Source organism: Wolffia australiana, chromosome 16 (assembly GCF_029677425.1).
Source record: "Wolffia australiana isolate 7733 chromosome 16, ASM2967742v1".
Lineage (NCBI taxonomy): Eukaryota > Viridiplantae > Streptophyta > Magnoliopsida > Alismatales > Araceae > Wolffia > Wolffia australiana.
The window spans coordinates 12,090,001-12,110,228 of record NC_135850.1 but is presented as its reverse complement, the minus strand read 5'-3'; the positions used below and the strand labels follow the sequence as shown (position 1 = coordinate 12,110,228).

The 20,228-nt window shown below is 39.2% G+C and overlaps 2 protein-coding genes across 2 annotated transcripts; both read right to left on the bottom strand.

Annotated features, from left to right (window-relative positions):
* Positions 1 to 471: 471 nt before the first annotated feature.
* Positions 472 to 2,655, bottom strand: LOC144713417 (pentatricopeptide repeat-containing protein At2g34400-like). Its single transcript, XM_078587966.1, has 2 exons — positions 967 to 2,655; positions 472 to 775 (listed from the first exon to the last, which is right to left on the bottom strand). Exon 1 carries the CDS (start codon positions 2,334 to 2,336, stop codon positions 972 to 974), a length of 1,365 nt encoding a protein of 454 aa, XP_078444092.1. The 5' UTR covers positions 2,337 to 2,655; the 3' UTR covers positions 472 to 775; positions 967 to 971.
* Positions 2,656 to 3,265: 610 nt separating this feature from the next.
* LOC144713420 (putative serine/threonine-protein kinase PBL3) lies at positions 3,266 to 6,380 on the bottom strand. Its single transcript, XM_078587969.1, has 6 exons — positions 6,127 to 6,380; positions 4,665 to 5,011; positions 4,297 to 4,432; positions 4,075 to 4,211; positions 3,870 to 3,993; positions 3,266 to 3,804 (listed from the first exon to the last, which is right to left on the bottom strand). The coding sequence occupies exons 1-6, from the start codon at positions 6,194 to 6,196 to the stop codon at positions 3,434 to 3,436; spliced, it is 1,185 nt and encodes a 394-aa protein (XP_078444095.1). The 5' UTR covers positions 6,197 to 6,380; the 3' UTR covers positions 3,266 to 3,433.
* Between the last annotated feature and the right edge of the window lie 13,848 nt (positions 6,381 to 20,228).

Genomic DNA, 20,228 nt, shown 5'->3' with positions numbered 1-20,228 from the left:
AATAGATAATTTTAAATTATAATAAAACAAGATTTTAGATAAAATAAATAAGATTTTTATGAATGAATTCGTATAGTATTTTAAGTAGCACATCCGTTGTACTAATTAGGAGAGATGGCTGAGTGGACTAAAGCGGCGGATTGCTAATCCGTTGTACGAATTATTCGTACCAAGGGTTTGAATCCCTCTCTCTCCGTTTTCTCTTATCACTTGATAACCTTAAATAAAAAAATACATCGTTTTCTTTGTGATATATTTTTTATCATAGTTAAATTATGCCATTTTTCAAAAAGATTTAGAAAAAGCAAGAATAAATTCTTAAAAAATTTCAGCTTAAGCTAGAAATGAGGGGAAGAAAGCAAGTTACCACCTGGGTCTCTGCAAAAGAGTATGAGGAACCCTTATCTCTCTCTCCTGGCAATAAAGTGAGCTTTGCCCTTTTGAACCACTGTGTCTAAGCTAGAGAGAAAAAGAGCTATGTCCCATCTGGGTCTCTGCAATACTACAGAACTAGAAGTCATGGAATACAAGAAACACAATGATAGAACACCAGATGAGCACAATCTTTCTCCCACTCGCTCTGCCTTCATAATCTATCTCTTCGGAACAAACTGGGCTCTTCCAGTTCGAATCAATGAGTTCATCATAATGTAATATAATTGTGGCGAAGAATTCACAACCCAACGCTAAGCATTCACTTTGATCAGGCTTGTGAAATCAGGAGGAGAATCCCATCTGGGTCCCCCCTACCTGGCTACTTTAAAGAACTGCAAATCTGCAAGACAAGGAAATCAAGAAAAGAGAGATAGACCACCAGATGAGAGCAATCTCTCTCTCTCTCTGTCTCTATTTATATAATCTCTCTCTAGGGTACAGAATTGGCTCTACCCGTTTGAATTAGTGTGTGCACTATAATGTAATGTAATTGTGGTCAAATCTAGAAAGAGAGAGAGAAGGATATGTGACCTTTGCTAAGAATTCACCAAAATTAAGCTGGTGGACGCAGGAGATCTACAACCAAACAGCTTCTCGGAGGCGAAAACCGCGAGCTCCGGCCGCCGCCACCGCTCACATGCCCTGACAAACACCTTCTTCATCCTCTCGTCTGGCCTCATGGGCATGCCCTCCATGAACCCCACAGCCTCTTCCAGCAGCCCCTCTCTGCAAAGCAAATCCACCATGCTTGAGCAATGCTCGATCCATGGGCGCAACCCGTGTTCGTCCTCCATCTCTCTAAAGCATTGCCGTGCCGCCGCCACCATCCCTGCCCTGTTGCACCCACTCAGCACCCCGACAAAGCAGACCTCGTCCGGCGCCACGCCGGCCATCCTCATCTGGCAGAACCTCACCAGCAATTCCTCCCCTCTCCCATGCATCCCCAGCACCTGTATCATCGTCGTCCACGACACCGCCGTCCTCTCCGCCATGCCGCCGAAGATCTCGCACGCTCCGTCGACGTCGCCGCAGCGGGCACGCATCAGCATCAACGCATTCGCCACCCGGATTGCGCCTCCAATTCCCTGCCTGCAAGCGCAGCCGCCCACGAACTCCGCCACCTCTCGATCATGAAGCAGGCCGGCAGCGTTGGCGGCGGCGAGAATTGCCCCCTCGTCCGCCGCCACGCCGACCTCCATCATGTCCTTAAACAAGGCCAGAGCTTCACCAGCCCGGTTGTTCTCTGAATACTGGCTGATCATTGCTGTCCAGGCAGCGGTGTCTCGGCTCGGCATTTCATCAAATAGCTGGCGGGCGATGTCGATGGCGCCGCACCGTGCGTAGACACCAAGCAGAGCACTGCGCAGCGGGGTGTCAAGACCAAGCAGATTCCTCAGCACGGCGCCGTGGACGAGCTTCCCGGTTCGGAGGTCCCGGAGAGCGGAACAGGCGGAGAGGATCGTCGTGGCGGTGACGGCGTTGGGGCGGCGGCCGGCTCGCGCCATGGCTCGGGCGAGCTCCAGGGTCTTCAAAGGGCACCCCAGCCGGGAATTGGCCGCCAGGATGGCATTCCAGAAGGGCAAATCTCTGTGGGGAGTTTCATCGAACAGTTCCTGGGCATGGTCAAGCTCTCCGACGGAAGCGTAAGCGCAGAGGAGGGAGGTTTGGACAATCACCTCTGAGCTGAAGCCTAGCTTGAGAGATTGGCAATGGGCTTGGGAGATTTGATCGTTAGAGACGCAGACCTTGGCTAGGAAGCTTAGGGAGTGGCTGTCGGCTTTGATGTCGTTCTTTCTCATGAGGTTGTAGAGAGTGAAAGCTTCGCCATGGGCGTTGTTCTTCCAGAGGGCGGCGATGGCTAAGTTCCAGGCGTAGGTTGAGCTCGGGGGTAGTCGTGGCATTAGCTTGGCCGTTCGATGGGGAGAAACGGGGGAGTGATGGGCTTCCCCGGCGGGGCCTCGCGGGGATTGAAGACGGCCACCATCTGCTCCGCCCTTGCTCCGCCAAGCTCCGAGCTTGAAACCTCGCGAGGGTCTTTCTTAAACCCCGGCGAGAAATTTCTCAAAACCCAAAACCCAAAACTCAAAACCCATTAAAATTTCTTCGTTCCTTCTCCAAAATCCAAACTCTTGACTTGTTTCCAGACTTCGAGACTATGGAATTCTTGTTTTCCAGGGTAGAAGAGAGAGGAATCGGCTTGCTTGTGTGGGATTAAAAATCGGTTTTTTTCTTAAAACCCAGGAATTAATCCCCCCGAAAAGCTTATACCCATTATTCCGCTGCTTATTTTCTATAATGGGTCTTTCTACATTTCCAATTTTTTTTTCGCTCCGTGTGCTTGTAAGGAAATAAAGAGTTCTACCTTTATAAAAATCGCTTTTTTTCTGAAGCCCAGCAATTAATTCCCCCCCAAAGCTTAAACCCACGATTCCGCTGTTTATTTTCCATTATGGGTCGTTCCACATTTTCCAAAATTTTATGCACTGGAACTTAAGTCAAGTCTACAGAGAGAAAAAGGTTGCCAGCGTAGGAATAAAAAAAGGTATCCGGTTTTATTAAAAAATCGTATTTTTTTTTTCTGAAATCCCAAAGAACTAATCCCATTTTTTCCCGCAGTTTCTTCCTCATCACTCATGTCAATTCTAGAGAGTGAAACTGAGACAATTCATGTAATAATGAATTAAAATTTTGAATATTTCTCTAGAAAATCAGTATATATTTTTTCTGAAACCTAGCAAGCCATCCCCAAAAAACCCACTACTCCCACAATTTCTGCTCTTACAACTTTTCTGAAATATTTACACGGCAGAAGTCTTGTCAAGACTAGAGAGAGAAAAAGTACAAATTTCAGATATCTTGTGGTTTTCTGAGTTTTTTCAACTGTTAAAACAAATCACAGGCCTGTGCTAATCATGATTGCTCGGAATTATACATGCCTATGCATCAAATATAACCCCTATTTCCACATCAGATCAAGGCACTTAAGGGTACAAACAAATCAAACCCGACGGAGATTGGCCGCTGCCACTGCCGCCGCCACCGATGTGTCTGGTTTCCGATCCCGACTACTTAGTAGCTGCTCGAGCGCCGAACAGACCTCCGACATTCTTGGACGGAGCTTGGCCTCCTCGGCAGCACACTTCGCCGCTAGTGCCGCCACTTCCAACGCCGCCTTTTTCGGATACTGGCCCTCCAATCTTGGATCCATGACCCGATAAACCTTCCTCCGATCCATGATGTATGGCCTCACAAAGTCAACGAGGCTCCGGTCAGCGTTTCCCCTGACCTTCTCATATGCCCGCCGCCCCGTCAGTAGCTCCAGCAAGACGACCCCGAAACTGTACACATCAGCCTTTGCCGTCAGCCGACCTGCCATGCAAAACCCATGTCAGCGCCAGATCAGCACGTTGACTCAAGATGCCTTGGACGTTGACCTGTGGCCAGATACTCGGGCGCGGCGTACCCACGGGTCCCCACGATCTGGGTCGATACGTGGGTTTGGTCTCCGGTGGGACCTGCCTTGGCCAACCCAAAGTCAGAAATCTTGGCGTTGAATTCCTGAAAAAAGTCAACGCCCAGCTCAATGAAAAAATTAAAAATTTAATTAAAGCCACCCACCACTTTCTCTCTCTAACCCACCGAGTCCAGGAGGATGTTGGAGGACTTGACGTCACGGTAGATGACCTGACAGTCTAATTCATGAAGGAAGGTGATGCCCCTGGCAGCGCCGACGGCGATTTTGACACGAAGTGCCCAAGAGAGAGGCTGAGATCCTCCTGCAAGAGTGGAAGACAGTAAGATGTGGCATTGATGGCCTGTAATTGGAGAGAAAAAAGTCCATGACGGGTGGGGGTCACGCACTTCGAAATAAGTGATTTTCAAGGCTCCCTTTGGACATGAACTCGTAAACAAGAAGCCGATTCTCCCGTTCGGAACAGTAGCCGATGAGTTTGACCAGGTTTGGGTGATGGAGCTCGCCCAGGTATTCTACCTCCGTCTGCAAGAGAGAGGGATTGATGTTTAGAAGATGATGATGAAGAATGGGGAAGAAGATAATCATTATGATAGAGATAGGAAGAAGATGAAGACGAACAAGGCGATGGCGAAGAAGAAGAAGAAGAAGAAGAAGAAGAAGAAGAAGAAGAAGAAGAAGAAGAAGAGTGGAGCTGAGGATGATGAAGACAAAGAATAATAAGATGATGATGAAGAAGAAGAAGAGTGGAGCTGACCAGCCACTCTTTATGGCCTTGGAAGCTCTCGGGTTTGAGCCTCTTGACAGCGACAACCATGCCGGAGCCGGGTTTTGAAGGATGGAGAGAGTGCTCGTCGATCCAGCCCTTGTAGACGGAGCCAAAGCCACCTTCTCCGAGAAGGCTGTCTGGACGGAAATTGCAAGTCGCGCTTCGCAGCTCACTGAAAGTGAAGGCCTTCACATTGGCTGACGATAATATCTCCCCCTCTGTCCTCGGCGTGTGTCGGTTGCTGACAGAACTCTTCCCACTCTGCACCCCTGCCATAGACGACGATCTGTGCGACGGCGTGGTCAGCCCTGACTTGCTGGTCACACTTGATGGATCTAATCAAGCAGGGAAGAACTATAAGCTTAAACCATGAATTATACCATTCCAATTTCTTCGTTTAGAAATTCATAATAATACGACGTCTGTTCAAGGCCAGTCCCAACTTGCTGCTCACACAGGACGGATTTAATGGAACAGGGAGGAACTATTACCTTAAAATATGGGTTATACCTTTCTAATTTCTTCTCCAAAACATTCAAAGAAAATACAAATTCTGTTCGAGGCCAGTCCCAACTCTGTTCTAATTTCTTCTCCAAAACATTCAAAGAAAATACAAATTCTGTTCGAGGCCAGTCCCAACTTGCTGCTCACACAGGACGGATTTAATGGAACAGGGAAGAACTATTACCTTAAAATATGGGTTATACCTTTCTAATTTCTTCTCCACAACATTCAAAGAAAATACAAATTCTGTTCAAGGCCAGCCCCAACTTGCTGCTCACACAGGACGGATTTAATGGAACAGGGAAGAACTATTAATTTTAACCATGGATTTTAACGTTCCTATTTCTTCGATGAAAAATTCCTACGAATACAAAGTCCGTTCTAGGCCAGCCCAAAATTGCTGCTCACAAAGGACGCATTTAATGGAACAGGGAAGAACTATAAGCTTAACGCATGGATTATACTATTCCAATTTCTTCTCCCAAACATTCAGAGAAATGCAAAACCTGTTCGAGGCCAGCTCCAACAAATAGCTCACACCGGACGGATTTAATGGAACAGGGGAAAACTATTGGCCGAAACATTTCAATTTCTTTTCTTAAACATTCATAGAAATCTAATACAAATGATCATAATCTAAAATCTAACGAAAAAGAATGCCAGGCTATTAACACGTGCAATAAGAGGAGATCCATCACGTGAACCCCGACAGGAAAATTTTAAACAGAGCATTTATTGGAAGAATCTCTTTGGCTTTCCAGTACAAATAGGTCGATTATTTCCCTCCTATATCATCCAAAAGGTAAAATGAAACCTTGAGAATTTTTAAACGCAACCCAGATCGAAATCAAGACAAAACACTGCAGAAACCCTAATTCCTCACAAAGATCAAATATTCAAAATGCAAAATTTCATCTTTTGAGAAACAAGATTAGGGAATTCATACCCGCTGGTGTTTTTGGGCCATGCGTGCTGTCACCGATCGATGAAGACCACGACCCAAAGCAATTCCCCATGATCTACTCCTGTACCCACGATCAATTCCTTATTATAATGCCGATTCCGCCATAATCCGTCCTCCCGATCTTCAAGAAACAGCCTTCTTCATCAAATCTCCTCTCCTACACCAAACCCTTCAAATTAAACACCGCTAAGTTCACACACGTCTCACTAGCTGCGCTGTTCGAGCACGACGCTGGCTTGAGAAGAGATGGAAGACTGAAGACGACGACGATCACAGTATACACCGAAAATACCCCTCATCACTCTAGTTAACTTAGTCCTTCCCGCGCTAGCTAGGGATGGGTATTTTGGGTATTTTCGGCTTTGGACTTTTCTATGGGTCAACTTGTACTAACTTGCGATGGACACGCCTCTTAGAAAGATAAGTCAACTCTGACGTGGCAGTCAACGGCCTACGTCAGCAATTCTGCCCAAACTCTCAAGCATGGGCATTTTGGGTATTTTGAGATGGGCTGCTTTAATAAAAATATAGTCAGCCCAAACGTGATGGTCAACCGTGACGTGACTTGACCACTCAATCATCTTTGTGAACTTATTGCACATGTGCCAGGATGGGCTTCTCGGGTGCTTCGTAGTTGTAATATTTTATGACGGGTTGCTTTACGAAAGATACTAACAATTTTGATAATAAACACACCCTAATTAGCAATATGGACCACTTAATAGCCTTTGTGGAATTATTGCTGCATCTATGCTTTGCATTGGAGCGAGGACGAGCGCTTTGGATATTTTGGGATGGGCTATTTTAAGAAAGAGACGGTCAACTCTGACGTAACAGTCAACATGCCCTTGTCAGCAAAACAACTTGACCATTCAAGCTTTGCCCAGACTGAAGATGGGGTATTTCAGGTATTTCCAAGTAGATATATTTTGGGATGGGCTGCTCAAAGTGAGAGCCATTGAACTCTGATAAGATAGTGAACACGGTGTCACCATTAAAATATATTGACCACTCAATCATCTTTCTGAGCTTAGCAATAATTTCAATGATTAGAAACTTCATGGAAGCTATGTTCCCATTGACTAGTGATTGTTTTTATTAAACTTATTATATTATTTGATATCATTCAATGGTCTCTCTTGAAAAGCTAGAGGATAGCTTCCTCTCTCTCTCTCCCTCTCTCTCTCTCAGTCTCTCTCACTTAGTATTTCTCTCTCCTCTAACTCTCTCCTTGTCTCTTTCTCTCTCTCTCTCTCTCTCCAACTTTCCCTCTCTCTCTCTCTCTCCCTCTTGCTCTCACTTTGTCCCTCTTTCTCTGTCTCTGTCTCTCTCTCTCCCTGTAGCTCTCTCTTTGTCTCTTTTTCTTTGTCTCTCCCGCTAGCTCTATCTTTGTCCCTCTTTCTCTGTCTCTGTCTCTGTCTCTTTCTGTCTCTCTCTCTCTCTCTCCCTCTAGCTCTCTCTTTGTCTCTTTTCTGTCTCTCCCTGTAGCTCTGTCTTTGTCCCTCTTTCTCTGTCTCTGTCTCTGTCTCTCTCTCTTCCTCTAGCTCTCTCTTTGTCTCTCTTTCTGTCTGTCTCTCTCTTCCTCTAGCTCTCTTTGTCTCTCTTTCTCTGTCTCTGTCTCTCTCTCTCTCTCTCCCTCTAGCTCTCTCTTTGTCTCTCTTTCTCCCTCTCCACACTCTCTCGCGCGGTCTCTCTCTCTGTATTATTCTCTCTCGCTTACTCTCTTTCTCCCTCTCCCGCGCTCTCTCTCTTACGGTCTCTCTCTCTAGGATTCTCTCTCGCTAACTCTCTTCCTCGTCTCTCTCATCTCTCCCTCTTTCTCTCTTAGTTTGCCTCTTGGTCTCTCTCGCCTTCTTTTTCTGTCTCCTGCTCTCTCAGCTTCTCTCTCTCCTTCTATTACTTTCTCTCTCTCTCTTGCCTTCTCTCTCTCCTTCTCTCTTTCAGTCTCTGTCAATCTCTCTCTTCCCTTCTTTCTCGCTCTCTAAGAGTCTCTATCAGTCGCTCTCTCTCCTTCTCTCTCTCCCCTTCTCCCTCAGTCTCCCTCTCTCTCTCTTTCTCTATGGCTCTCTCTCTCTTTCTATAGCTATATGTCCTCTCTCTAGCTATCTTTCTCTCTGGCTCTCTCTCTTGCTCGCTGTATCTCCCTCTCTCTATCTATCTTTCTCTCTGGCTCTCTCTCTGTCTCGCTATCTCTGTCAATCTCTCGCTCTCTCTCTCTCTCAGTCTCTCTCTCTTGCTCGCTATATCTCCCTCTCTCTAGCTATCTTTCTCTCTGGCTCTCTCTCTGTCTCGCTATCTGTCAATCTCTCGCTCTCTCTCTCAGTCTCTCTCCCTTTTTCTCTCAGTCTCTCTCTCTCCTTATCTCCCCCACTGATTCTCTCTCTCTCTCTCTCTCTTTATCTCTCTAGCCTTATCTCTTTCTCTGATTCTCTGATTCTCTCTCTCGCTTTATCTCTCTCTAGCCTTATGTCCTTCTCTGATTCTCTCTCTCCCCTTATCTCTCGCTCTCTCCCTCTCTAGCCTTATCTCCATCTCTGATTCTCTCTCTCCCCTTATCTCTCGCTCTCTCTTTCTCTAGCCTAATCGGCCCCTCTGATTCTCTCTCTCCCTTTGTCTCTCTCTCTCTCTCTTTCAGTCTATTTCTCTCTCTTGCCCTCTCTCTCTCTGCCCTTCTCTCTGGCGCTCTTTCTCAGTCTCTCTCTGCCCTTCTCTCTCTCTCTCTCAGCCTCTCTCTGCCGTTCTCTCTCGCTCTCTCTCAGTCTCTCTCTGCCGTTCTCTCTCGCTCTCTCTGCCGTTCTCTCTCGCTCTCTCTCTCTTGCCCTCTCTCTCTCTCTGCCCTTCTCTCTCTCCCTCTCCTTCTCCTTCAGTCTCTCTCTGTCCTTCTCTCTCGCTCTATCTCAGTCTCTCTCTGCCCTTCCCTCTCCTTCTCTCTGTCTCTGTCTCTCCCTCTCTCTCTCAGATCGACTTGCTCGAACTGTTCGATCTGGCCGAACATCGATTCCCGATTCTTCTACCTGTTCGGATCGATCTTCTAGCTCTACCTAGGACGCTCTCAGTGGTCGATCGAGTAGTTCGATCAGATCGAATGGACATGCATTTTGATCCACCAATAATCGATCTATTCATTCGATCCCTGAGGTCCACTTGCACTGGACTTTCCTTCCATTAAACTGTAATTCTAGCGATATGTATTGTAGGATTCTCCCATCTGATATCAATATATCAAATGGGGGAAAACTGATACCCCGATATCAGATGATGATAACAGATATCAGTTGTTACAATACCCATATCAGATCTTGATCTTCATACAAATAGTGGCTTCTGTCTTCATCTGGAGGTTTGGATATTGTCATATGCATATACCCCAGAACAGTGCCTGTAAATATGCATAAACTCCAGTGTCAATTCTCCTCTGAGATGTTCCATGATCTACTTATATGCATATACCCCAGACTAGTGTTTGTACATATGATTTGTTATATTCATTTCTTGCACTCTATGATCTCAGGGTGAAAGCCATAAAAATTTAAAGAGAGGGTTGAGGGTGAAACTCAAAAAGGGTTATTGGTGACCTCTAAAGGGTCTTAGTTGGAGCCAATATTCAAATGAATGTTGTGGTTAACAGATGGAGATGATTTTGCCTGATAATCCATCCATTAGAGCCTTTGGTGGCCTACAAAAATTAACCTTACAATGATACATATTTATATCACCGCTAGTTAGAAACAGTTATCTTTAAATATAAAAGTTCTATGAGAAAAGACCAAAGAAGAATAGTATTTTTTTTGAAATGGAAGAAAATAAAGGGAAGATAATGAATAAACTGAATTTAATAATATGCCTTTAAATATTTATATTTCTTGGAATAAAATGGATTACAAATAATGATAACAGTATTTGGTAAAATAATGACAGTATATAAACTTATTCAGGTCCACAGATGACTGATAATGTCTCAATTCTTTGATATAAAAAGAACCCCGAGTGTTTCATATACATTATTAATTCATCACCATCATATAGTTAGTATATGTTACCCCTGGAACTAGTCACATTCAGCCATTTTGTGATAATTTACTGAATTTGTTCATTTGTAAAAAAATATTAAATTAAAATTTCAAGATTCAAGTCAGACATATTACTCATCATTTTAATTAGTTTTTACGATGAATTGGATCTACATAGAAGACACTAAATGTATCCAGTCCAGATTCACCATCTTTTAACTGCTCTACGGGCTCCATATTTTCAAGAACATCAGGAAAAAAAGTTTAAAGGTTAATTTTAATAATCTATCAATCAAGTTTGATTATATTTTTTGTCATTTTTTTTACACATTGATGGTATACATTTGGACATCATCCGCTTACTATTTCCCTTACCATTTTCATATCATTTAAAATAAATTGAATTTTGATTCGGCATAGAAATTTTTTTGTGTCTAATAATAAAATTAGATAGAGACAGTAATTCAGAAAATTAGAGAAAAGGATGACTGCAAATAGTAAAATTAGATGGCCATGAGGTATTTTTATTCAAACTCAATGGAGGAATTATTTTAATTTTGGCATCAAAGGTGTCCATGACCTTCAGAAAATGTACTGCTGATTTTCTCTAGTTTCTCCATTTTTCTGAGAGCACAGAAGAATTTATTGCATGGTTAAGATATGAATTGATGAGAAAAAATACAAAATTCCAAAAAAACTAAGGCTAGACTTTCTATGGCAGAGTCAATAGGGAACGACTAACCCCTGCCCGGACTCACATACAGATTCGTCTACCTCTAAGTCCATGGTGGAAGTCCAATCTCTCCTGCCCACTTTCCACTAGTGTATTCATCAAGAAATAATGTATTTAAAGTTCTATGTGAGAACAATAATTAAGCATATATACATTGTTTTTTAACTTTCTCAATACGGGGAAAAAGTTAAAAATAACTTATCAGATTTTGATATATGTTCCTTTTCAGATTTTGATATCAAATTCCAGCATTGCCCCTGTCCACAACCATTTGATATATGTTCCTATATCATATTTTAGATGCCAAAACAATACCATCTTCCTTTTCTTGGATTATATATATCATATTTTCCATAACAATGGATTCTGGTTCCAATGCACATGATCTTGTAGCCCCTATGAAACATGCATATTAATTAGAAGTACACAAAATAAGTCATTTATACACAAACTTGGGATTTGTGACATCTGATCGGATTGGTTTACGATCATTGGATCCTTTTATAAGATAAATAAGGTGTTGTTGCAAAAAATGCACTTCTAAGTAATATCCCCAAATATGGTACACTTATTTTTATATACAATAACTCAGGTAAGGAAAGCACTTATAGTTTTTGAAAGTGGTACTTCTAACTTGGAGGGAGATTGGTTGATTTTTTTGGGTTGTTCTGCCTGATTGGTTGCTCAAGATCTTTGGTCTCCATATGGACCCCATGAAAAAATGGAATTACTTCATATGGATTTGTTTAGAATTATTATGATCTAACTCATGGCCTATTGGAAGTAGAAGGCGCTCTGGGGGGATTCTTATGGAAAGAAAAGCTTTCAATTAGGTTGAATATAATCAAGATACATTGAAACTTCATTTCAGTGACATATTTGTGACAAATGATGTGAAGGTGATGTGTGAATTTTTTTAGACCTGTGACATTGCCAGGGATGTGATGAATACCCATGATGGGTGACGTGATGGTGACAGAGGATCTCAGATGGGTGATGTGATGTGACTGCTTTCACAAATGATGTTTGATAAACTCAAAATAATTGTAAAATTATGCCAATGTGAACTTGAGTTTAATCAAAATATAAACCTTTACTCATAATATTATTGGATTAAATAGTGATGAGTAAAAGTCATCTCCATGGAGAATGAATCTTAGGGAAAGAGCTCCCTCTGTTGGGTGAATTCAAAAAGGGGCGAAAGGCTACATATATCTTAATAGATAATGTTTGGACGAAGGTAGTGATCATAAAAGATGTAAAAGTAATTTAGGAAGAAGGGACGAGTATCATACTAGTAATGGATGATGTTCAAGCTTGTGAAACTAGAGAGTAGTAAGATGGCATGAAGAGGTGATGGTGAGATGAGAGTTAATGATGAGAGATATCCAATTTAGGGTTTTCTAACCTAGGGTGTAATAAAATATAAGAGGGTGTGAAGGCAATATGGGATAGAAATGATGTGATGAAACATGATAACGAAGGAGTGAACTAAGATGATCGTGATGAGTGAAATGGGGAAGATAGTGATTTGTGTTTTCTTGAATGATAAGAGAAGGGCACGCGAGGAGATCATTACAGTGAAGGTGGTACGTGTGGTGGATGATAGGTGATGATAGATAAGGATGATGATAGATGAAAGTGATAAATGACTAACTAAATGTGTTGAAGATTAATCAATTTAAGGCAAGAGGCTAACCTTAGATCCCTATGTTCCACGGGGAGCGAGGCATCTTCCTAATGCAGATCTGCCTCCCCACTTCTATGTTGACACTCTCAAGCACCAGAGACACCAAGAAAAAACTTGATGGACCTTCAAAACTTCACCTTCTTCACTCTACCTCTCTAGGAGGAAGTGAGCTTAAAGATATTTTTACAAATATTGGGGGTCAATTTATAGATAAAACTATATGGATGAATAGAGGACATATAGAAAATCTACTCATAAAATCTAAGCATGATTGGATTCTGGATTGTTAGATATCAGGCCGGAAAGTTGGATGACTCCTAGTTGTTGATTTAATCAAAAGATTTATCTCTCCACATCTTTGTTAGCGCTGTCATGTCATTCTGTTAGGGTTTTGTCTCGTGATGACATTTAATGTGATGATTGGCTCAGATGTGTCCTCATCATCCGCGATGAACAGATCTTGTTGCACCACGTGTCATGTTAAAAAAAAAAAGAGCAATGAACGATATTTATAATAATACTTAAATATAAGAGGAGGAGTGATGTGGTTGCGTGTTAGCGTGTGCCATGTCAGCATCCTCTCTCTTTTCCTCCAATGACAAACTAACACATCAGTGTTACGTGTACACGTGTGTCACCACGTACACATGACGCCATGTATCCATGTTGCTTTTACATCAAGTTTGTTGTGAAAAAAGTTATATTTTTTCTTGGGACACATCACCCCTGAAATTAAAGTAAAAAGAAATAGATTCATTAGTAATAAAGGCCATAATGGCATCGCTAATCGCAATGCCATAACAGTTTATATTAATGACTGGCTGATGCCAATCATTAACTAGGTTTAATGATTGACAACAACCAATCATTAACATTAATTGCTGTTATTTTACCATTTAACAAATCAAACGGCGACATGTGGCATTGCAAAAAAAGCTTAACAAATCAGAAATTCATATTAAATTAAATATAAGCTTGATATATATATGTACTTCAAAAATTCATATCCTTGCGATATAATGTCTAAAATTTCAGGGAAAATCATTTCTTGACTCAGAAAATTACATTATTTAAGAATATGCTGTCATAAAAATCTCTAAAATATGTTAAATTGCAAAGAATTCAGAACATCATTCTAAAAAATATATTTAATCATTTTAAGCTTGATAACATGCATATATAATCGATTTAATACAAAAAATTGTGAAAATATGATCAGATTAACCTACTAAAAATGCATTTTATCAGACCCCCCAAAATTTATATTATTCCTAGTCCCTCAGTAATGGCCTCTAATTTCCCTTGGATCATCCATTCACCTTGTGATTGTAACACCATGAGCTTGAAGTGATTAAGATATTAACCATATCTCAAAGTATGATTATACCTATGTAATGCTAGAGTGCATATGAAAGCCTATTTAATGATTTTGGATAGGGCTGGTGGAAAGGAAGATTGAATCCTACTTCTCATCAGGTATGATACTATAATCTAGGTGATGCTCTTTCTTGTTTCTTCTAATCACTCAGTCACAAGTGGTGGTTTCCCACTAACTTTCCTCCCTCATGAAAGTAAAAATGGTCATTCTTCTCTTCTCATACAAACACAAAATATCAATTCTGCATCAAGGAATCATGCGCCGTAAGGTTCCTATCTAAAAATATGGAAATAAAGAAGATGGATGAAGGGTAGGTGAAATATAAAGAATGTGACTGAATATGTGAGCTAGGGACTTAACAAGAACAAAGTAGGAAACAAATATGATATCCCTAACTTAGTGGAAGTCGAAGTTTAAAAATGCCCTGTCAAAGTTTCACAAATGGAATCACAAGGTCACATAACCACTCAAGGAAATCAACAATTATCATTGACCAACAATTATCTCGAAATTAAGGTGTCATGAGGTACCTTGGAGAAAGGATCCTATGACTTGATTGTTCTGATGTTGAATGACCCTTAATGTTGGGCCTCTTGTTTCCTCTATTTCCTTCATGATAAAATGCTTCTTCCTTATGAGTATCAATGCTTTCTAGCTCTTTTTTTTTGTTTTCTTGATCTTGCATTTCATCATCTTGTTCTTCTTCTAAGTCATAGAAGTCATCAAAGTCTCCAACTAGTTCCTTGATTTTATAACCAAGATCACTTGTCTCATCTTTATTAAATTGATCCTCAATATCATCTAAGCTCTGATGGATATTATATGACCGTCAAGCCAATCAAACCACCATATTTATTTTAGTTCATTGAATAAATATGATGAGATCATAATATAACATTCATTAATATTCTAGTGTGATGTTTATAATGAATTCCATGAATACGTGCAATGACATAGTGAATTATGATGAGGTCATAATACATAGATCACTGGTCTTTAAACATGTATTCTGGATATTTCTATTCAAGGGATAATCAAGATGGACATCAAAGTATGTGGATAGAATAAAACCAATTGATCCTACTTATATGATAAGTATAGCTGATCCTGTGGCTATTAATGTGGCGACGCTAGGGACAGATAGCTGGTGCTCTTTGGAGAAAGAGTTCACTAAATTGATCCGTATGGATCCCTGAATGGTATTATACTTAAACGTCAATCAGGTTGATTCATTAATGATTGTATAAGTGATCCACTAACCTGAGAAACTAAGGACATCTTGTGAATGGACGAATACATCTTGACAACAACTTATGAGCCTATAATCATGGGTTATAAACAAGTCATAGCTCGGATATAGTGAGAAGCTCACGAAGGTGATTCAGTGGTCAAGACAATACCATCTGATCTTAGTATAAGAGGAGATTCCATGAAGAAAATGCAGATAATCCCTGGCCAGGGTAGTGAGGATATTAGAGGAGTTCTCTAATGATCCCCATTATACAACAGTTTAATCGAATGACAAATTAGGGTTTGATGATCAACCATACCCTAAGTCATTTGAGAGTCTTGCACGGATGATATATTATACATATACGGTAACCAATGATGGTTAAGGTTCCATGGGAAAGTTCAAACACTACTCGGTATCTTCTAAAGCACGAGGTATAGCTTGGCACCCTATGGGCTGAATACTTACCTATGGATTGGGTTAAATTGATCCTTTAATTAATCTATATGTTGATATAGTTTATTAATAAGGTTGTCCAATAATTGTTATAGGGCCACTAAAGTTATTAACTAGAATGATACATGGACCTAGAGGGTCACACACATAAGATCAGAAGGGCATTGGTAAATATATTTTACTTTATGGGTTTTTGAGAAAAACTTAAGTGAAATATAAATAGGGAATTGTCACTAATTTCAAGCACCCAGCCCAGCCAGAATTGAGAGCCCCCTTATCCATTATACTCTCTTCTCCACTCAACCAAGGAGAGTGTCTTCATGGTGAGAAGATCTGAAATATTTTCAAGGAGAGTTGAAGAAGAAGAAGAGGAGATCCAAGTGCCAAGTGATCACATGGATACTTCTAGAGGTCGGACATGTGAACGGCTTTAGAATGATCTCAATGAGAGTAGGTCAAGGGTGGAACAAGTTCCCCAAAAGGTAAATTTGATGTATTGATTTTAAAGATCTATTATGAATCGATTTCATTCTTCCACATCATGGAATCATGTTTCCATGGTTGAACCAAGGCATAGAACCCAATAGGCTATATCCACCGTAATGTCTTCATCTTATGTCATTTCTTCTAGGTCTTCAAGCAAAATTTCTTCTTCTTGATCTTCAAGTTCAAGTTTTCTTTCATCATCCTCGACATCGTCAAAGTTTCCTTACTAGAATGAGGTTCAGACAACAAGGGAGTACAAACAAATTGAGTCCCATCAACTCCTCATGTGTTTGAAGAATTCATATCTGACGAAGATCTCTATGGTATTGTAAAAGAATGCTCCCTCAAGTGGGGTGAAAGATGAAGTAACTTGGCCTATGAGATCCAACTAGTATTCAGAATCGGTCTGTTTACCTATTTCTCAAGAAACCTATGTTGGCGACCTTTTGGAGTAGAGTTCAAATGATCAGTGATAATATAATCAGTTTTCTCTTTCTCACTTGAAGGCTTAATGTTTGGTGGAATGGGGTTTGTGTCACTTTGAAGAAAATGGGAAGGCTCAACTAGCTCACTAGGAATATTGGGAAATATTCTACACTCAATTAAAAGATATATTGAACATAGAACACATACCCTAATCTTCAGATTTATCAATAATGTTGGCATTTGCCCGTAGTTTCTTTAAAATTTTGAAGGGCCCAGAACCTAGGTAACAAAGTTTATAATATAACTTGATATCCTAGCTGGATTCAACAAGATCATTGCAAGATCACCCTTTTGTAATTCTTTAAAATTACTATGTGATTCAGCCAATTTCATCTACCTCTTTTCACAAAGATAATTTCTTTTCAATCTTGACATTAAGGTATGAATATTTTGGATAAAGGATTCAGCAAAAAAGGATGTTTGGACATGCATGTTTTTTAGATGAATCTCTAGTGGGTTTCAAGGATTAAAATTAGAGGCAATTATAAAAGGAGTATTTTTTGGTGGATCGATTTACAGAACTTTTAAAATTTAATGTGAGGAAGTAGATAATTCCAAGTTCCATGATGTTCATGCAGAGGATATCGAAGAAGATTTCCAAGACGGTGGTTTCATCCTACATTTTGACCATTTAATTGAGGATGAAAAGCAGATGTAAAATTGAATTTGGTGCCCATGTGATGCCACAACGTTTTCCAAGTATAGCTCATGAATTTTACATCACAGTCAGAAACAATGGTTTTAGGAATAATATGAAGGTGGAAAATTTCATTAAATAAAATATGAGAGATTTTGTGTTGCATCTGCAGTTTTAAGATACACAAGAAAGTGAGCCATTGTCGAGAAAAAAATAACAAAAATATAATCACATCTCCTTAATATAAATTCTATGCTAATATCTTTCCAAGATTTTGTAGGAACAGGGAAAGGGGAATATGACCCAATGTTTTATTTAACATTTTTACGTATAATACAAGTACGATAGTGGGACCATTTGAGAAACATGGCACTTATGACCAGGCCGGTAAAATGATTCCTATACTTCGTTTACGGTATTATGTTTGCCAAAATGTCCAGAAACGGCCTCCCAGATACATTTCCTAAAATTTTTAGGAAAATCACCACTAAGATGCTAATCTGGGTTGGTTTTTGAGGGCTTTGTAGGAATTAAATTCTAATTCTTATAAAGCATAAAAAATTTTATAATTATTTTTTTTATTTTTTATCTACCATTTACCCTTGGTTTCTTGTGTTTTGTTTGATTATAATAGCATTAGTATTATTTTCCATGTTCATTTCATTTTCCAATTTCAAATTAAAATATTTAAATGAAATTAAATGGAATGGCATAGGAAAGAGTAGTGAAAGAAATGTGAAGATAGACCAATGAGAAGGCTTGTTTATGAAGTTCAACATGTGTAGTATGGATTATATAATATATTATATATAATTTCATTTCATTTTCATTTCTCAATCTAATGGCAAGGATGATGCAATTGATGCACCATTACACCATTACCAATTCCAAATGCATCACATGCAATTTCAAAAACTTAAGAAAAATCCAGTACTTCAAGGATTGGTGCTTGGGCCATCTTGAATTTGATTGTTTCAGAATTGATTTGGGATTCAGATATAAAATCAAAGTTTATAATAAATAAAAATTCTTTCATTGGAGCCATAATTGGAATTGATGAATTGATCTTGAAACAAAGATGTAGTAGTCCAGTCCATGTCCTAATCTAATACTGGGGGGTTGGGATTCTAATTCTAAAATTGATTTTCAGGATCTATAGAGAGAGAATCCTTGAAATAAAAAATGATATTAGAAGTATGACATGATGCTTATTGAATGAAAACTTATTATTATTAGTATAGAATTTGTGTGCTTTCAACGTATAACATACCATCCTCAAGTGGGAATCATGCTCCTCTAGATACTAATTATAAAGTAAGATATCATCAAAGTAGACAACCACAAATTTTCCTAGATAATATATTCTTTAAGGTTATGGGTCATGATCTTCATGAACATATTAGATGCGTTTGAGAAGACACATGACCTAACTAGCCACTCATAGAGGCCTCCCTAATTTCCTTTCATCCCCCTCATGAATAATATAGCAAGAGATCTATCAACCCAACTACCATCTTGTTGAATGAAAAGAAAAGTTTTAGTTTGATAGTGATCTCATTTATTATCCTAGTATGACACACATTCTCTCCCCATATTTATTTATGGAGATGAAATAATAGAATATCATCATAAGGACATATTTATGTATAAGCCTTTATTATGTCCTTTATGACCTTCTTTGCATTTTTTAAGCTTTTTAAGAATTTTTGGGTTAAGAAAAGTAGGAAGAGGAAGGGAAGAGCTGGGGAAGGAGAGATGGATATATTTGAATTGGGAAAGCACATTAGGTAGCATACATGTACATTTGAAAAAATAATAAAAAATAATAATAAAGGGAGACATATTTAACTAGCTCTTGTTTGAGGATTTGAGATGGATAATAATAAAATAAAGAAAAAGGAGAGAAAATTCTTTAATTTATGACATGATGACATGATTAGAGTCTGTACGGAGGGAAGAGGTAGGAATAACTTGCTTGTAAATTAATTTTTGGACACGAGATTTCTTACTCTTAAAAAATAAAGGAACATTAGTTATATTTTTTGTAACCCCACCAATGATATAAACACTAGTGTTTCTCTAGCTTTACTGACATCCATCGCCTAATTTCTATGCCAGTATAGCAAAAAAAAATATTGAATTATTTTTGAAAATAAATTTGATCAACTCCAATAATTTTACCAATCAACATCCTGCAAGATTTCACAAAATTGATATCACTTAGATTTTCACTTTTTGGAAATATGTTGGCTGATGAATTAGTCATTGTTCTTCTTTAGTTATGCCTTTAGTGGCTCCTACGCATGCTAGTTTCATGGGTAATTCACACATGGTGCTCAAGCTTTAATTCTTGAAAATTTACCCATGGCTTATATTGGTGAATCTATTGAAGGTCAACATCAAATAATTTTTGATTTATGTTTCTCCCCCTCAGCCCAGTTCAAAAAGATTTGTTTTTTTTAGAAAGTTGCTTTCTGTCTAATTTATTTGTATAGGAATTATGATGGAGTATATAAATTTATTTATATGGATAAGGTAGAGAATCATATCAATAAATAAAGTTATACCATATCACTAAATATTAAATGAAAAATATTAAGTTTTATTTATTTAGGTTTCTTATAGTCTACATAATACACTTGTTACTTTTATAAAATTTGACTTTATTTATAGTGTTTTATTCATTTATATTAAATTTAAAACATTTAAATTAAATTTAGTTGTCAATAAATTGTTATCTCTGTCCCACATAAAGATAAATAAACTACCTTATCTTGAAAATATAAAAAACCATCTTATCTTACTAATACAAAAAGTCAAATCAGTATGTCGAGCCCTCATCTATGGTTTAATGAATGTATTATGTAGTTACTTTTTTAAATAAGCAGCTTCCATTATAGAAGAAACAAATGTATATGTTATATTATAAATTAACTAGTTGTTGTGAGAGTCTTATACGTAATATTTCATCACTGTC

What these genes read in the sequence shown, in the direction of transcription:
- LOC144713417 (XM_078587966.1), bottom strand. Translation starts at nt 2,336, where the DNA reads ATGCCACGACTACCCCCGAGCTCAACCTACGCCTGGAACTTAGCCATC.
- LOC144713420 (XM_078587969.1), bottom strand. Translation starts at nt 6,196, where the DNA reads ATGGGGAATTGCTTTGGGTCGTGGTCTTCATCGATCGGTGACAGCACG. An exon ending in TGGCCCAAAAACACCAGCGG is followed by an intron (nt 5,012 to 6,126) that starts GTATGAATTCCC and finishes CTGCTTGATTAG; the next exon opens with ATCCATCAAGTGTGACCAGC. An exon ending in AAGGCCATAAAGAGTGGCTG is followed by an intron (nt 4,433 to 4,664) that starts GTCAGCTCCACT and finishes TCTCTCTTGCAG; the next exon opens with ACGGAGGTAGAATACCTGGG.